At 41.2% G+C, this 15,046-nt stretch overlaps 1 protein-coding gene across 3 annotated transcripts in view; it reads left to right on the top strand.

Annotated features, from left to right (window-relative positions):
* Positions 1-15,046, top strand: part of LOC117363972 (sodium- and chloride-dependent betaine transporter-like) — a 208,580-nt gene that overhangs the window by 50,906 nt on the left and 142,628 nt on the right. For all 3 annotated transcript variants that reach the window (XM_033952635.1, XM_033952636.1, XM_033952634.1), the window contains exon 2: positions 4,638-4,851. In XM_033952635.1, the coding sequence (XP_033808526.1) occupies positions 4,644-4,851 (208 nt within the window). In that variant the 5' untranslated portion in view covers positions 4,638-4,643. The remainder of the gene's footprint in view (positions 1-4,637; positions 4,852-15,046) is intronic.

The raw sequence follows: 15,046 nt of genomic DNA, 5'->3' as shown, positions 1-15,046 counted from the left end.
GAAGCGCTATATGAGTCGGAGGTGTGTTTTGACCTCCGCCGAACCCGCGAGACTGACTCACCAAACCCCTGGGGTTCGGTCGAACCCAGGTTAAGAACCACTGTTCTAGATCATCTCCTTCTGGACAGTTTACCTCCTGGTTCCAAGGATATCTGGACTCCCTTTGCCTCTCAAGTTCGCCGATTCTTCGGACAGGAATGGGCTTGCTTCCTAGCATCCTTCCCTCAAAATGGCTTATGCAACCTCTTCCTCCCCTCTCACTCTGAACTTTGGGCTGTTTAATTACCCCACCGGGTGTGTGTGATATCCAAATTGGCTGGGGAGCTCTGAGGCTTGGAGTTTTCCCTAACACAGTCTGTTGCTTAGTAGAATGTGTCACTTTTCTTACGCTAAATGATTAATTTAAATGATTAATTTATGGAGCATATATGGTTGGAACAAAACAGTGGAGCCAGGTCCTGGACACCAGGAGTTAAAATATCACAATGTATTGGTGTTCAAAACAAATCAGTAACACAATAAAATCAAAATCTGACAGATACCAACAAGATAAAAACATAAAAATTGTACTGTGTTTGAGGTAAACAGATCTTACACGGTCCGTGTTTCGGCAAAGAATTGCCTTCCACAGTGAGCCAGCGTTCAGACAGACGGTAGTATGCTGGAACAGGCCTACAGGCATCAGATTGTACAACTGTTAGTCAGATTCTCTGGTGGTAGGGTTCGTGCAGGAAAAAATGCAGACTGGATGAACCATTTGGGTTTTTATCTGCCATCATTTACTATGTTATTATGTTACTATCCCATGGCTTAGTGCTGTGTGATAACACACAAGAAGCCTACTTTTGGAAAGGTAAATAGGCATTAGTGTCAGGAGACTTCTTTTCAGTGACTGTTCTGGATTATAAGGGTCAACTTTATTAAATCTGGATTTAGATACTGGTTTGTTAATTCTAGATTGCTGTGCTGGGGCAGGCACTGCATCCTTCAGAACTGACTTTTCCCTATGTGCTCTAGTGCGCCCAGAATTATGCCTTCTACAATGCCCACTTTACTGTGCACTATTACCACATGGGCACAGAAAGTGTTATCAATGGCATGACAGCATACGTTAATTCATGAATTAATTGTACACTGTGTTAGGCAGGCTATGGGCAGACAATAGACATGAACTGCACAATCCGGTTAATACAGGGAAATTACTGCAAGCTGGTTGAGTGGAAGGCGACAGAGGGAGATCGCTCTGAGGAAAGGGATGTTACCAGTGGTGTGCCTCAAGGTTCTGTTCTTGGGCTTGTTCTTTTTAACATTTTTATAAATGATATTGCTGAAGGGTTGTTAGGTAAGACTTGCCTCTTTGCCGATGATATCAAAATCTGTAATAGAGTACACATGAAGAAAGACACATGAAGAAAGACCAGGCAAAGCTTGAAGAATGGTCTGAAATTTGGCAGCTAAAATTTAATGCTAAGAAATGCAAGGTCATGCATTTGGGTTTCAAAAATCTGAGGGAAGAGTACAGTTTAGGGGGTGAAGAACTTATGTGCATGACAGAAGACGTGGACTTGGGTGTGATCTTAAGGTGGCCAAACAGGATGCTAGGGTGCATAGGGAGAGGTATGGCCAGTAGGAAAAAGGAGGTATTGATGCCCCTGTATAAGACTTTGGTGCGACCTCATTTAGAATATTGTGTATAATTCTGGAGGCCGCACCTTCAAAAATATATAAAAAGGATGGAGTCAGTCCAGAGAAAGGCTACTAAAATGGTGCATGATCTTCATCATAAGGAGTATGGGGACAGATTTAAAGATCTCAATCTGTACTGTATACTTTGGAGGAAAGGCGGGAGAAGGGAGATAGGATAGAGACGTTTAAATACTTATATAATGTAAATGTGCATGAATCGAGTCTCTTTCATTTGAAAGGAAGCTCGGGAATGGGAGGGCATAGGATGAAGTTAAGAAGTGATAGGGTCCGGAGTAATCTAAGGAAATACTACAGAAATGGTGGTAGATGTGTGAAACAGTCTCCTGGAAGAGGTGGTGGAGACAGAGACTGCCTGGGATATGCACATTGGATCTCTTTTAGAGAGAGAAAGAGATAATGGTTACTATGGATGGGCAGACTAGATGGACCATTTGGCCTTTATCTGACATCATGTTTCTCTGTTTCCATACTTGTGCAGTTAGCACTGTTGGTGCACTTACTAACTCCTCAAGAGGCAGTAAGTACATCAGCACTAATTACAATTAGGCTTGATAAGTGTTAAAAGAATATTTCTGTATAGGAACTGCAGGAGAGAGCCGAGGAAGATCTTGCCTCACAAATTTTCTTGACTTCTTTTGAAAGTATGAATAAACATGTGCATAAAGGTGAGCCGGTTGATATAGTATATCTAGATTTTCAGAAAGCTTTTGATAAAGTTCCTCATGAGAGGCTATTGAGAAAATTAAAGAGTCATGGGATAGGTGGCGAAATTCCTTTGTGGATTAGGAATTGGTTATCGGATAGAAAACAGAGGGTAGGGTTAAATGGTCATTTTTCTCAATGGAGGAGAGTAAACAGTGGAGTGCCACAGGGTTCTGTACTGGGACCGGTGCTATTTAACTTATTTATAAATGATCTGGAAATTGGAACGACTAGTGTTATCTGCAGATTTAATCACCTCACTCAGCTGTTCAAAGTCGTTAAAATGCATGCAGATTGTGAAAAATTGCAGGCAGACCTTAGGAAATTGGAAGACTGGGCATCCTAGTGGCAGATGAAATTTAATGTGGGCAAATGCAAAGTGATGCACATTGGTAAGAATAGCCTGAATCACAGGTACTGGATGCTAGGGTCCATCTTGGGGGATAGTGCCCAAGAAAAGGATCTGGGTGTCATTGTAGACAATACAATGAAACCTTTCGCCCAAATGTGCGGCGGCGGCCAAACAAGCAAACAGGATGCTGGGAATTATTAAAAAAGGGATGGTTAACAAAAGTAAGAATGTCATAATGCCCCTGTATCGCTCCATGATGCAACCTTATTTGGAGTATTGCGTTCAATTCAGGTCTCCTTATCTCAATAAAAATATAGTGACACTATAAAAGATTCAAAGAAGAGCGACCAAGATGGTACAGGGGATGGAACTCCTCTCGTATGAGGGAAGACTAAAACGGTTTGGGCTCTTCAGCTTGGAAAAGAGATGGCTGAGGGGAGATATGATTGAAGTCTACAAAATCCTGAATGGAGTAGAAAGGGTACAAGTTGATCAATTTTTCACTCTGTCAAAAATTACAAAGACTAGGGGACACTCTATGAAGTTACAGGGAAATACTTTTAAAACCAGTAGGAGGAAATTTCTTTTCACTCCAAGTTTCAAGTTTCAAGTTTAACCTTTATTTGATGAATCGCTTATAACAATATCTAAGCGATGTACAGTTTAAAAACCATCAGAATGTGGTAATACATTTAGAACAGTTAAGCTCTGGAACGCATTACCAGAGGTTATGGTAAGAGCAGATAGCATAGCTGGTTTTAAGAAAGGTTTGGACAAGTTCCTGGAGGAAAAGTCCATAGTCTGTTATTGAGAAAGACATGGGGAAAGCCACTGCTTGCCCTGTATTGGTAGCATGGAATATTGCTACACCTTGGGTTTTGGCCAGGTACTAGTGACCTGGATTGGCCACCATGAGAACAGGTTACTGGGCTTGATGGACCATTGGTCTGACACAGTAAGGTTATTCTTATGTTAGGCTTGCCCCCAACTGTTTATACATAGCCTTTGTACTTACGACGTGTTAATATTTGCTGTTAATGAAAACAAAGGCCTAAATTCTGTATATGGAATCCTAAGCTGTACGTGCAAATCAATGTACATAGACAATTTGCATGTGTAACTTAATTGTTTAAAAAGTCATTTGGTGGCAATAAGGGGCAAATAACTGACATTGGCACTCATTAGAAGTTACATCCCCACTTTGTAGGCACATTCTATAAAGTGGTATGTGTCACTTCTAGTGTGTGATTGTCAAAAGGGGGTGTGGCCAGGGGAGGGTCATAGGTAGATTATGGGCATTCTAAAAGTTAGAATATGCTTGATTTGCACACAACTTTATTGCAGGTTTTTAGGCTTGGCTTTGCTTAGCCTAAATGGGTGTGCCTAACTATTAAGTTGGCTGCTAAGTTTGATTCTATATATAGCGGGTGCCTTTTATAGAATCCTTCTAAGTGCTGTTTTGATCAGTGCTGATTTTGTAGGTGCTATATACAGAATTTGTGGAAAGTGTAAAGCTTTAGTAAAATGGAACCTCAATGCATACAAATCAATTTAAAACATGTTAATATACAAAGAAAGGTGGGTTAATTTTTAACATACATTCATCAACTCATCTGTTAATATGAATGTGTGAAATGAACCAAAAAATGCCCAAAACATTTTTTCATGTACTGTACTTCCTTAGTGTTCAGCCAATATTTTCTCATGCGTACAATAGCATTGTTGTGGGATATCTTCTAGTATTTGGAAACCAAGATGTAAGAATGAAAAGTTGCACCTGGATTCCAACACTGGAATTATCCTGGAGCCCTGCAGTTTACTTCACCGGTGATCTCACCTGACAGCAGTTTTTTTTCTTATTATGTCCTGCTTACAGTGCTATATGGACGGTAAGATGCATTTGGAGGACTCCAATGTAGTTTTCCAACCTGAACATTTAAAGAATGAAAGAGGGAATGAAACTCGAGAAAAACTGGAAGAAAGAGGACAGTGGAACAACAAAGTGGAGTTTGTTCTCTCAGTTGCTGGAGAGATTATTGGTCTGGGAAATGTTTGGCGATTCCCATATCTTTGCTACAAAAATGGGGGTGGTAAGTTCACAGTATATACATCAGACTATGGCTTTCATCATATTTAACAAATATTTGTGAAAAACAGAATCAATTAATGTCCCTATAAATTTCATTTTATTTTTTTAAATTCTTTATTGATTTTCAAAACTTCAGCAGTGCAATACAACAAATGCAACGTATACAATAAAAGCACATTCAACTTTCACATGTTCATAATCAACCATTTCCCCCCTCCACCCACCCAATAATCATTCAATAAAACACAAAAACATATTACCATAAGAACCTTATCCTATTCTGAATAATGATATCTTCCCACCCATCCCAAGTGTGAATATTCAAAAATCAATTTATGACATAAATAACCCCCTAAACCATAATAACCATAAATTTTTTGTATTAACCTGTGTCCTGTAAGATAAGAAAATCTATTCTATATGAATATACAGTATAGGTAGGTGGATCTATTGACTTAACTATAATTACAAATTTTTCTCAGGTTTCTTTATTAGTTTTATAATTGCAGAAAGTTGCAATCAACCAAAACCATAGCAGAAAACACCAAAAAAGGAAAACAAAATACACAAACACCAAAGCTGAATCAGCATGACAATACAAAAATATATCTTATATGAAAGGATGGAGGTTAAGAATTGAAATATATTGAACAGAGAGAGAGTGTTAGTTAAGGGTTGCTAGAGAGAGAATTTTCAAGTAAAGACCATGTGTGATGGCAAGACTAATAAAAACACTTCCCACCCGCAATGGCCAGTTCATATTTTTGAACTTGGAAGACCGTGCTTCACTACAAATTTTTGAACTTTTAAGTGTGCTACTATCCTTTCAGCAATTCAAAACCAATATCAATACCATAAAAAAGATAACAGTTTCACCTGATAAGTTTGAATTGGATGTTCAAGAGACCTTGAGCCTGTTGCCCTTTAAGGGACAGCTGTTGTTTGGCCAGAGTCTGGATGACCTTAAGGCCAGTGTACAGGATTGCAGGTCCAAGTCACTGCCTGTGAATAGATTCCACACCTCCAGGGCTTCAGGCATCCTAATTTTCATCCCCTCAGGCACTCTCGTCCATGCTCGGGTCTTCATCTGCCAGACCGTGCTTCGGTGGTTCTCAACGTTGGCCATCCATGGGGAGTCATCCAGTGGTGCCTGCAAAGAAGCAGTTCTAGCACTAGGCCAATGTTTATACCCCCCCCCCCCCCCACCCGCACATCGGAGGAGCGGTTGTCGGCTTTTCTGGCAGAGTGGCAGGCCATTACCTCTGACCGCTGGGTCTTGGAGGTTCTCAGGGATGGCTACAAACTGGAGTTTTTGTCCTCTGACCGAGTATTTTCTTGTTTCCCCAGCAGGCCACCCCAAGCAGGGTAGGCGAGTCGGGGCTGAGCAGGGCAGGTGAGTTGGAGCAGAAAAGCAGAAGTCAGCAGAGAGCAAGATCTTTCCTACTTTGCATGCGGTTTACCCTCATTTGCATGCACGGATCGGAATTGGATCAGCCATGAGGTTAATGAATTGGGTCGGGGTCTCAAACCGATTGGTACACAATCAGTTTGTTTAGTGAATCTAGCCCTAAGTTTCTTAGTGTCAGAGCTTTCCTCAGCCTTTTGCTGAGATTTAGCTTTGTTATCTACAGAACTCTGAGCATGTTCTAACCATAAACAAAATATTGGCTAATCAGCATTCTTGTGATCCCCACCGTGGCACTCAGAATGTAACTGCTCTGCTAAATAAGACAACTTTTCAACAGAGAAAGTTCTCCCCGTTGGGAACTGGAATCTTTTAACAGCAGCCGTCATCCGATACCATCTGAGGATGGGAGTTAATGCCTTCTCATCATAGCGCTTAAACATAACACTAATAGGGCCACCTTTAGGCATGGCTTCCTTACGAATATCCTTTAAACTCTCCTTATCAGCATGCTCTCCAGTACATAAATTACCCATGCTCCTACCTTAGTGAAGAATGCTCCAGTCTCTGGTTGACAGTTCAGTGAATCCCCCCTTAGAGACACAACACCAAAGCTGTTATCCTGGAAAAATCACTTACACAGGCAGCAACCCCCTCCCCTTGTCTTAGTAGGGGAATTCTAACTGAGGTGTGAAGGGAGAGAGAAAAGACACACCAGGTACACACAATCAGGATCATACAATGTACAGTAACTGAAGCTTCAGGGAGATTTCTATCTGATGCTTAAGGCAGCTTCATCAAGAGTCTCTCTGAGGACCATAGCACTGGTGCCTTTTATTGAGAAGCTTGAAAGCAAAATAACAAGCGATGGTCAAATCATTGGCATAGATTACATATGTCACAGGATACAAGCCATATGGTGATAAGGTCAATGGACAAGAGACACATTACACAAGCAATAAATCACACAGTCAGAATTATGTCATAAAACCTTTTACCTTCTAGCAAGGACCGGATCAGTGTTTAGACCACCCAGAAGCTGAAACCTTTATTATGGCAGGGAAGTGCACTAAAGTTATCCTCTGTGTATCATATTCACATGATTTGTTAGGTTTTGCATTGAAATGCAGAGTTTACTGCCCCTCAGGTTGAGGCTGAGGTCGAGGAACCCTAGAACTGTTAGCTCAGTTCCTTTATCTCACCCAGTTTACAACACTATGACTTCCTACAGATAGTCAGGATATGCTGACACTTGCCCAATAAGCTTTATGAGGAGTAGGGTATAAAATTTTAACATAGCAAATCTTAGCTGATATAGCAGAGCAATATTCTTTACATCTATATCTCACTATATATGTTTTTAGCAGGGGGGTCTAATATTCACATAGTCCCTTTCAGGGTCCACACCCTTAGAGCAGGTAATTAGATCCTGTGCAGAAGAGCTGACCAGATCAGCTCTAGTGAGCAACTTGAGACTGATCTCTCTTGTCCATGCTGTAGAAACAGTAATAAACATGATCAGGTTGATTATGAGCAAACAGAAACACTGCATCTTTACCCTGTCAGTACATCAGCTAGAACAGCTAAAGCCAAGATAGTTGTGCCTTTCAGAATAAGGCAGAACAAGCAGGGCAAGTTTGAACTGACCCAGCCTACTGTGGAGCCAAAGCCCATCTCCCTCTACAGGCTGAAGGGGAGTGGCTTTGGTCTGGTTAAAGGCAAGCTGAAGGAAGCAGTAAGGGGAGTGGAGAGTGGCGTGGCAGATGTACTCAAGCAGGCTGAGGAAAGGCAGGAGCCATGGCCAGACCAGGGATATTCTGGAGTCTCAGACTGGCCCATGGAAGAAGTGGAAGAAAGTTTCCCCACTTCTAATTTCCCAGTTCCAGAGGCTTTGGAGGGAATGGAAATCTAGCAAGCCTGCCTTATCTCAGAAAGCCAAGCAGAGCAAATGGAGATTAGCTAAAGCCGTGAGTCGCTGTGAGTCAGTTGGTGGGGGGGTTCTCTCTAGCAAGTATGCTTTATGTTTTGTTTCTTTTTTATTATTATTATTTATACAATTATACAAAATTTATTCCAAGCATAAACATCTTGTACAGAAAAGTGCGATCAAGACACTTGTAATTTAAGTTAACTTTCAATCATTGAAAGTTAAATCACTCAAATTGTTAAAAGAAAAAAATCAACTTCCCTTGATCACACACCAGTCCTCTAAATTTAGATTCAAGATTTAAAGAGTAGCATAATTAAATTCAAACAATCATAAAGAAGCACATTAACTACTACTAAACAGAGAACTAATTATTATTAGGCGCTGTTGTTACTTCATTCTCAAGGTGTTTCATTGAGAGAAAACTTATCAAATGAGACGGGTCTACAAATACATATTTCAAAGAACGGTATGTAACGACACACTTGCATGGATATCTTAAGAAGAAAAGACCCCCAATTTGAGTCACTCCAGGTTTCAAATTTAAGAATTCTCTTCTTCTTTTTTTGAGTCTCTCTGGAGATGTGTGGAAACATTTGAATATGGAGGCCCAGGAAATCCTTAGAGCTATTCTTAAAAATAAAGATTTAGGATCCAGTCCTTGTCTGGAGCCAGAGCCACAGTCAGCAGAAAAGTGGCTGGTGTAGCCACTTCTCTGTCCGATTGTTCCGATATAGCGGAAATATCCAACTGATATTCCTGAGAATTTCCAACTTTTTCTTTTTGAAGATATTGAGATTTAAAAGGAAGGTAGTAAGCCCTTGTAAGGGGAAGTAGAGAATTTTCAGGTATCTTAAGAATCTCTATAAAATATCATTTTATCATATCTCGAAGGGAAATTGATAGAATCTTAGGAAAATTTATAAGCCACAAGTTATTAGCCTGACTATTGTTCTCCAGAGCTTCCAATTTCCTCCTCATAATTAAATTATCTTTAACCAGTTGGTCTTGGTTATGTTTAACAGTCATTAACTCTTTATTAGTATCCTGTTTTAACAAAGATAAATCTTGTTTTAAAGAGTTAATTTCTTCTTTCTGTACTTTCATTTCTCTGTCCAAGTTTTTTATTTGAGGATTTAAAGAATTACCCAAATTCACCACCAAGTCCCAAAGAGCTTCTAAAGTGACTTGTGGAGGTTTAACCACTGAAAATAAATGTGCTTGTGTGGTTAGAGTTTGTTCTTGGGGCTGGTTTACCTCAATGGAGCCTTGTCTCTCCTCAGCCCGAGGTGTCCCGGTCGCAGGGTCATGTAAAGAGAATAAATCACTCTGAGGTGTTCCATTCAGCGAGCCCTCCAACATGCTGGCCTCTCGGGATGAGTACTTCCTCTCTGGCTGCACTCTGATCTCACGGTGAGCTGGCTGCATGGGGCAGCGGCTGGAGAGGTGGCATCCTTACGTCGGGGCTCAAGGAGATGTCAAGCCCTAAGGTGTTCGCAGCAGCGCTACTCTCCAGCGGCGTTCCCAGCGGGCAAGTCCCCGATGATTCCTGTTCCCGTTGCAGATGCCATTGTAACCGATGGGGCTACCGAGCACTAGCACTAGCACTTTCCCCCTGTCTTTTCAGCATATTTTATCCAAGGTAAAGATGACAAGGGCTTCTGAGCAGCAGTTAGCTAGCGGTGGCCATCTTGGATCCGCGGGCCATGTTTTGTTTCTTGATTTTGAGTTGGCCATTATTTCTGGCTAAGAAGTTTGCTTACCTGGATTTTTGCAGTCTGCTAAATTTGTGTTTAGTTTGTGTGAAAAAGCACTGAGGTAAAGTGAATGTTTTTGAATGCTGGATAAAACTCACTGTTTGCCATTGCTGAGAACAATCACAGAATCTCGTTCAGCTGTGATGCCTACCAACGTGTGCTACAGTGACTAGAGAGCCTTATGCAGAGCTTACCTACTACTACAGCATATCTCTTGGTGCCTCAGAGATTATTCAAACTGTCAGCTGCTGAATGATATTTGATCCCTCTGTCCCCTGATTTCTAGCTCCATGTCTATATGGCTCAGGCTCAGTGTTCACATCACAATGCAGTGACTATGTCATTGCAAACCCTAAATGCTATCTTGTTAACTGGACCTGAACTTTCTGATTAATTGTGGAAAAATGAAACATTAAACTGAGGAGAAATCTTGGAGTATTTTTAAAGCCAACAACCACACAACAGAAATTACTTGTGCTATCTTTAACATTGTGCTCCCCTCCTAAACCTGATTGCTACTATTTGGACTCTGTCAGGCACTTGTGACCTGGATTGGCTACCATCCTCTAGTTTGCCATTCTGCTTTTCCCCTTAGAGTGAAAACCAAGATCTCGCTCCTTTTGCCTCTCTGGACCCCTCAAAGTATCTAAGCCCATCTATGAAATCTTGCTTCTGCTCTACCACTCTTGTTTTTTGACATGACCCTAAAACTAGGACTTGTCAAATATATCCTTTCTGAAACGGGATAACTTGGCAGCTCTGGCTTAGCTTATTCAATCTTTAAGTTAGGTTTTTGTTTAAGTAGACGTACTAGAGGAGCCATCTTTTCAAAATGGTTGGGGGTTCTCAACTCACACAAATTACTAAGTCGCTATACAGGAAATTAAAGCACAGTAGTTCATCAACAAAGCTGGCCAGGCTGCATTTACATGAAGAGCACAGCAGGTGGAGCACAGCCAGGGATGACTGGTTTAAACAAATGCTACAGGTAGCATTGCAAGTCCCACCAGCCTCTTTTCCTCCCCAACACCAACTCATTGCCACTCCCATCCTATCCCAACCCACAGTCACCCTATGCCTCCCAGTCTACTCTAGCCCATCTATAGAACCCATATTCTTCCTCTCCCAGCCAGTCCTCAATAGTCTCATGAGGTGAGGAGTGGCTTAGTGGTAGAGTTGCTGCCTCTGCACCTGGAGCAGTGTATTGCAAACTGTGTGTTGTGGTGAGATTCTGTGTGTACCGCGACATGCCGGGGAGGAGGAGAGGCGCTGTCTGACTGCCTACAGCAGTGGTTCCCAACCGTATCCTGGAGGACCACCACGCCAATCGGGTTTTCAGGCTAGCCCTAATGAATATGCATGAGAGAGATTGCATATAATGGAAGTGACAGGCTTGCAAATCTGCTCCATGCATAATCATTAGGGCTATCCTGAAAACCCAATTGGCCTGGTGGTCCTCCAGGACAGGGTTGGGAACCACTGGCCTACAGGACATGTCTTTCATGCTAGGAAGAGAGGCACTGGTACCAGCTCCCTGCCTACAGGACAAGGATAACTTGAAGTTCCACTGCCTATGCCTGAATGTACACCATTTCAATGGCCTTCAGTTATTTTGGCATAGTATGTATTTTTCTGTTCCTGGAGATCACAAATTTAAACAGAAAAAAAAAAGAGTTAAAAGTAGGACTCAGACGTGGGTCCTTTGGTTTACAGTCCAGTGCAAAAACTGTTAGTAGGCTACTCCTATGATTTGCATGTTATCCTTTTCAGAATGCCCAGGGCAGATTGAGGGGACAGCAACCACTGCCTTAATCCTTCCAGTAGCCAGATGTTCAATCAGAGCACCTTTTTTTTGTAGCTTAGATGTAGTTGAAACAGGTCTGATTAAGCATGTCCTTTATAGAGTTACTCAATAACTACAGAATCAGCTCAAGTGCCGCAACAGACAACAGATACTTAATCTATATCATCTGGAAGATTAACAGAAGTTCTTAGGGGTATCAGACAGCCCTACAAACAGCGTAGTTTGAAGGGATAGATTCTTCATTTGCCCCGTAATACCTCCTCCTCCTTACTACTTTTTTTCACAATTGTTTCTATATTTATATTTATACTCTTCTTCAAACTTAATTGTTTAACTTTAATTATTTGACTTTTTCATATTTAGATAGTAGAATGTACTTAGCTTTCAGCTTAGCATTCAGTCTCACACTATAGTGGCAATTTTCATTAAGGTGTTTAAAACATCCAAATCTCTATTTTGCAAAGGCAGGATTTGGATGTCTGACACTGTTGCATTGTTGGGAGTGTTGTGGGAGGGACTAGGGAAGATCCAAAATCAGGATGTCCATCTGTGATTACCAAAGGGAAGGAAATGTCCAACTCTATAAAGCCATCTTGCAACAGACTTCCGTTTAATAATCACACAATGATAATTGCTCAGTAACTACAGAATCAGCTCAAGTGCCGCAACAGACAACAGATACTTAATCTATATCATCTGGAAGATTAACAGAAGTTCTTAGGGGTATCAGACAGCCCTACAAACAGCGTAGTTTGAAGGGATAGATTCTTCATTTGCCCCGTAATACCTCTTCCTCCTTACTACTTTTTTTCACAATTGTTTCTATATTTATATTTATACTCTTCTTCAAACTTAATTCTTTAACTTTAATTATTTGACTTTTTCATATTTAGATAGTAGAATGTACTTAGCTTTCAGCTTAGCATTCAGTCTCACACTATAGTGACAGACATCCAAATCCTGCCTTTGCAAAATAGAGATTTGGATGTTTTAAACACCTTAATGAAAATTGCCACTATAGTGTGAGACTGAATGCTAAGCTGAAAGCTAAGTACATTCTACTATCTAAATATGAAAAAGTCAAATAATTAAAGTTAAACAATTAAGTTTGAAGAAGAGTATAAATATAAATATAGAAACAATTGTGAAAAAAAGTAGTAAGGAGGAGGAGGTATTACGGGGCAAATGAAGAATCTATCCCTTCAAACTACGCTGTTTGTAGGGCTGTCTGATACCCCTAAGAACTTCTGTTAATCTTCCAGATGATATAGATTAAGTATCTGTTGTCTGTTGCGGCACTTGAGCTGATTCTGTAGTTATTGAGTAACTCTATAAAGGACATGCTTAATCAGACCTGTTTCAACTACATCTAAGCTACAAAAAAAAGGTGCTCTGATTGAACATCTGGCTACTGGAAGGATTAAGGCAGTGGTTGCTGTCCCCTCAATCTGCCCTGGGCATTCTGAAAAGGATAACATGCAAATCATAGGAGTAGCCTACTAACAGTTTTTGCACTGGACTGTAAACCAAAGGACCCACGTCTGAGTCCTACTTTTAACTCTTTTTTTTTTCTGTTTAAATTTGTGATCTCCAGGAACAATGCAACAGTGAACTCCCAACAATGAAACAGTGTCAGACATCCAAATCCTGCCTTTGCAAAATAGAGATTTGGATGTTTTAAACACCTTAATGAAAATTGCCATCAAGATACTTGTGCATGTGTATCAACTTATACATGCATCTCACACTTGAGATCTCTAGTAACTACCATTTTTGGAGATGTAAAAAAGGGAAATGTTCTGAAAGCAAGTTGTAGGTACATAAGTACATAAGTAGTCGCCTCCGCCGGGGCAGACCAGAGGTCCATCCAGCCCAGCGGTCCGCTCACGCGGCGGCCCATCAGGCATATTGCCTGGTCAGCGGTCCCTGACTAATTTTATTGCCTACCTCTACAGTTATCTCTAAACCTTCCACTGGTCTTATCTGTACCCCTCAATCCCTTTGTCTTCCAGGAACCTATCCAGGTCTTCCTTGAAACCCTGTACTGTGCTATTTCCTATCACGGCCTCCGGAAGGGTGTTCCATGTGTCCACCACCCTCTGTGTGAAAAAGTACTTCCTTGCGTTTGTTTTAAACCTGTCCCCCTTCAATTTCATCGAGTGACCCCTTGTTCTTGTGGTTTCTTTCAAATTGAAAAATCTGTCTTTGTCAACCTTTTCGATGCCCCTCAGGATCTTGAAGGTCTCTATCATATCTCCTCTGAGTCTCCGCTTTTCCAGGGAGAACAACCCCAGCTTCTTCAGTCTGTCAGTGTATGTAAGGTTTTCCATACCCTTAATCAGTTTAGTTGCTCTTCTCTGGACTCCCTCAAGCATCGCCATGTCCTTTTTGAGGTACGGTGACCAGTACTGTACACAGTATTCCAGATGCGGGCGCACCATAGCCCGGTACAGTGGCAGGATGACTTCCTTCGTTCTGGTCGAGATACCCTTCTTAATGATACCTAACATTTGGTTTGCTTTCCTCGAGGCTGTGGCGCATTGTGCCGACGCCTTCAATGTCGTGTCTACCATCACTCCCCATTCTTCTGTTTGGAGCAAGGGGAGAAGGCAATCTGAAGCTAGAGGGAGAAAGAGGGAGAATCTGGTACTCATGTTGGTGAAGAAGAGTCCTGAAGCACCAGAAGAGCCAAGGAAGAGCTTAGGATTCCTATTTGGGATCCTACAGCAGCAAGTCCCAATGGGGTAGGTGAGTGGAAAGTGTTAAAGAGGAAGATATAGGAGACAAAAAGGGTGAGGTACCCATTCCTGGACCCCAAAGTTAATAGAGAGTTCTCTGCCCTAGAAGCAACAACTAAGGAAGTACATTCATTTGTAGAAAGGCACTGAAAGTGTGTCAAGACCCTAAGAAAAGAACCTGTCTACCGTAGTTAAGAGTACAAGTTTACAGAGTATAATTGTCAACTGTGTAACAGAAGAAGTTGAATTACCTGTTCATGTGGTTGTATTGATTTCTACACTATCATGTGCTGTTTGGAACATAATCTGTGGGTCTGTGAGAAATTTTGGAAGTGCGCCTTTGCCCAGGGCCTAGAGGTTTTGCTTTGTGTTCGCATGACAGTTAGGTTGCATCCAGCTCCATGACAGTTAAATTGCATCTGGCTAATATTGTTAGCAAGTTCCTCCAAAAACTTATCAGTCTCTACACCACAGGTTTTTTTCTACTACAATGAGAGAAGATATACAAATTCATATATATTACACTGTGAACATGCACATCTTCGAAAATATATTTAAGATAAGT

Source organism: Geotrypetes seraphini, chromosome 7 (assembly GCF_902459505.1).
Source record: "Geotrypetes seraphini chromosome 7, aGeoSer1.1, whole genome shotgun sequence".
Taxonomy (NCBI): Eukaryota; Metazoa; Chordata; class Amphibia; order Gymnophiona; family Dermophiidae; genus Geotrypetes; species Geotrypetes seraphini.
This window is presented reverse-complemented; position numbering and strand designations above follow the sequence as displayed.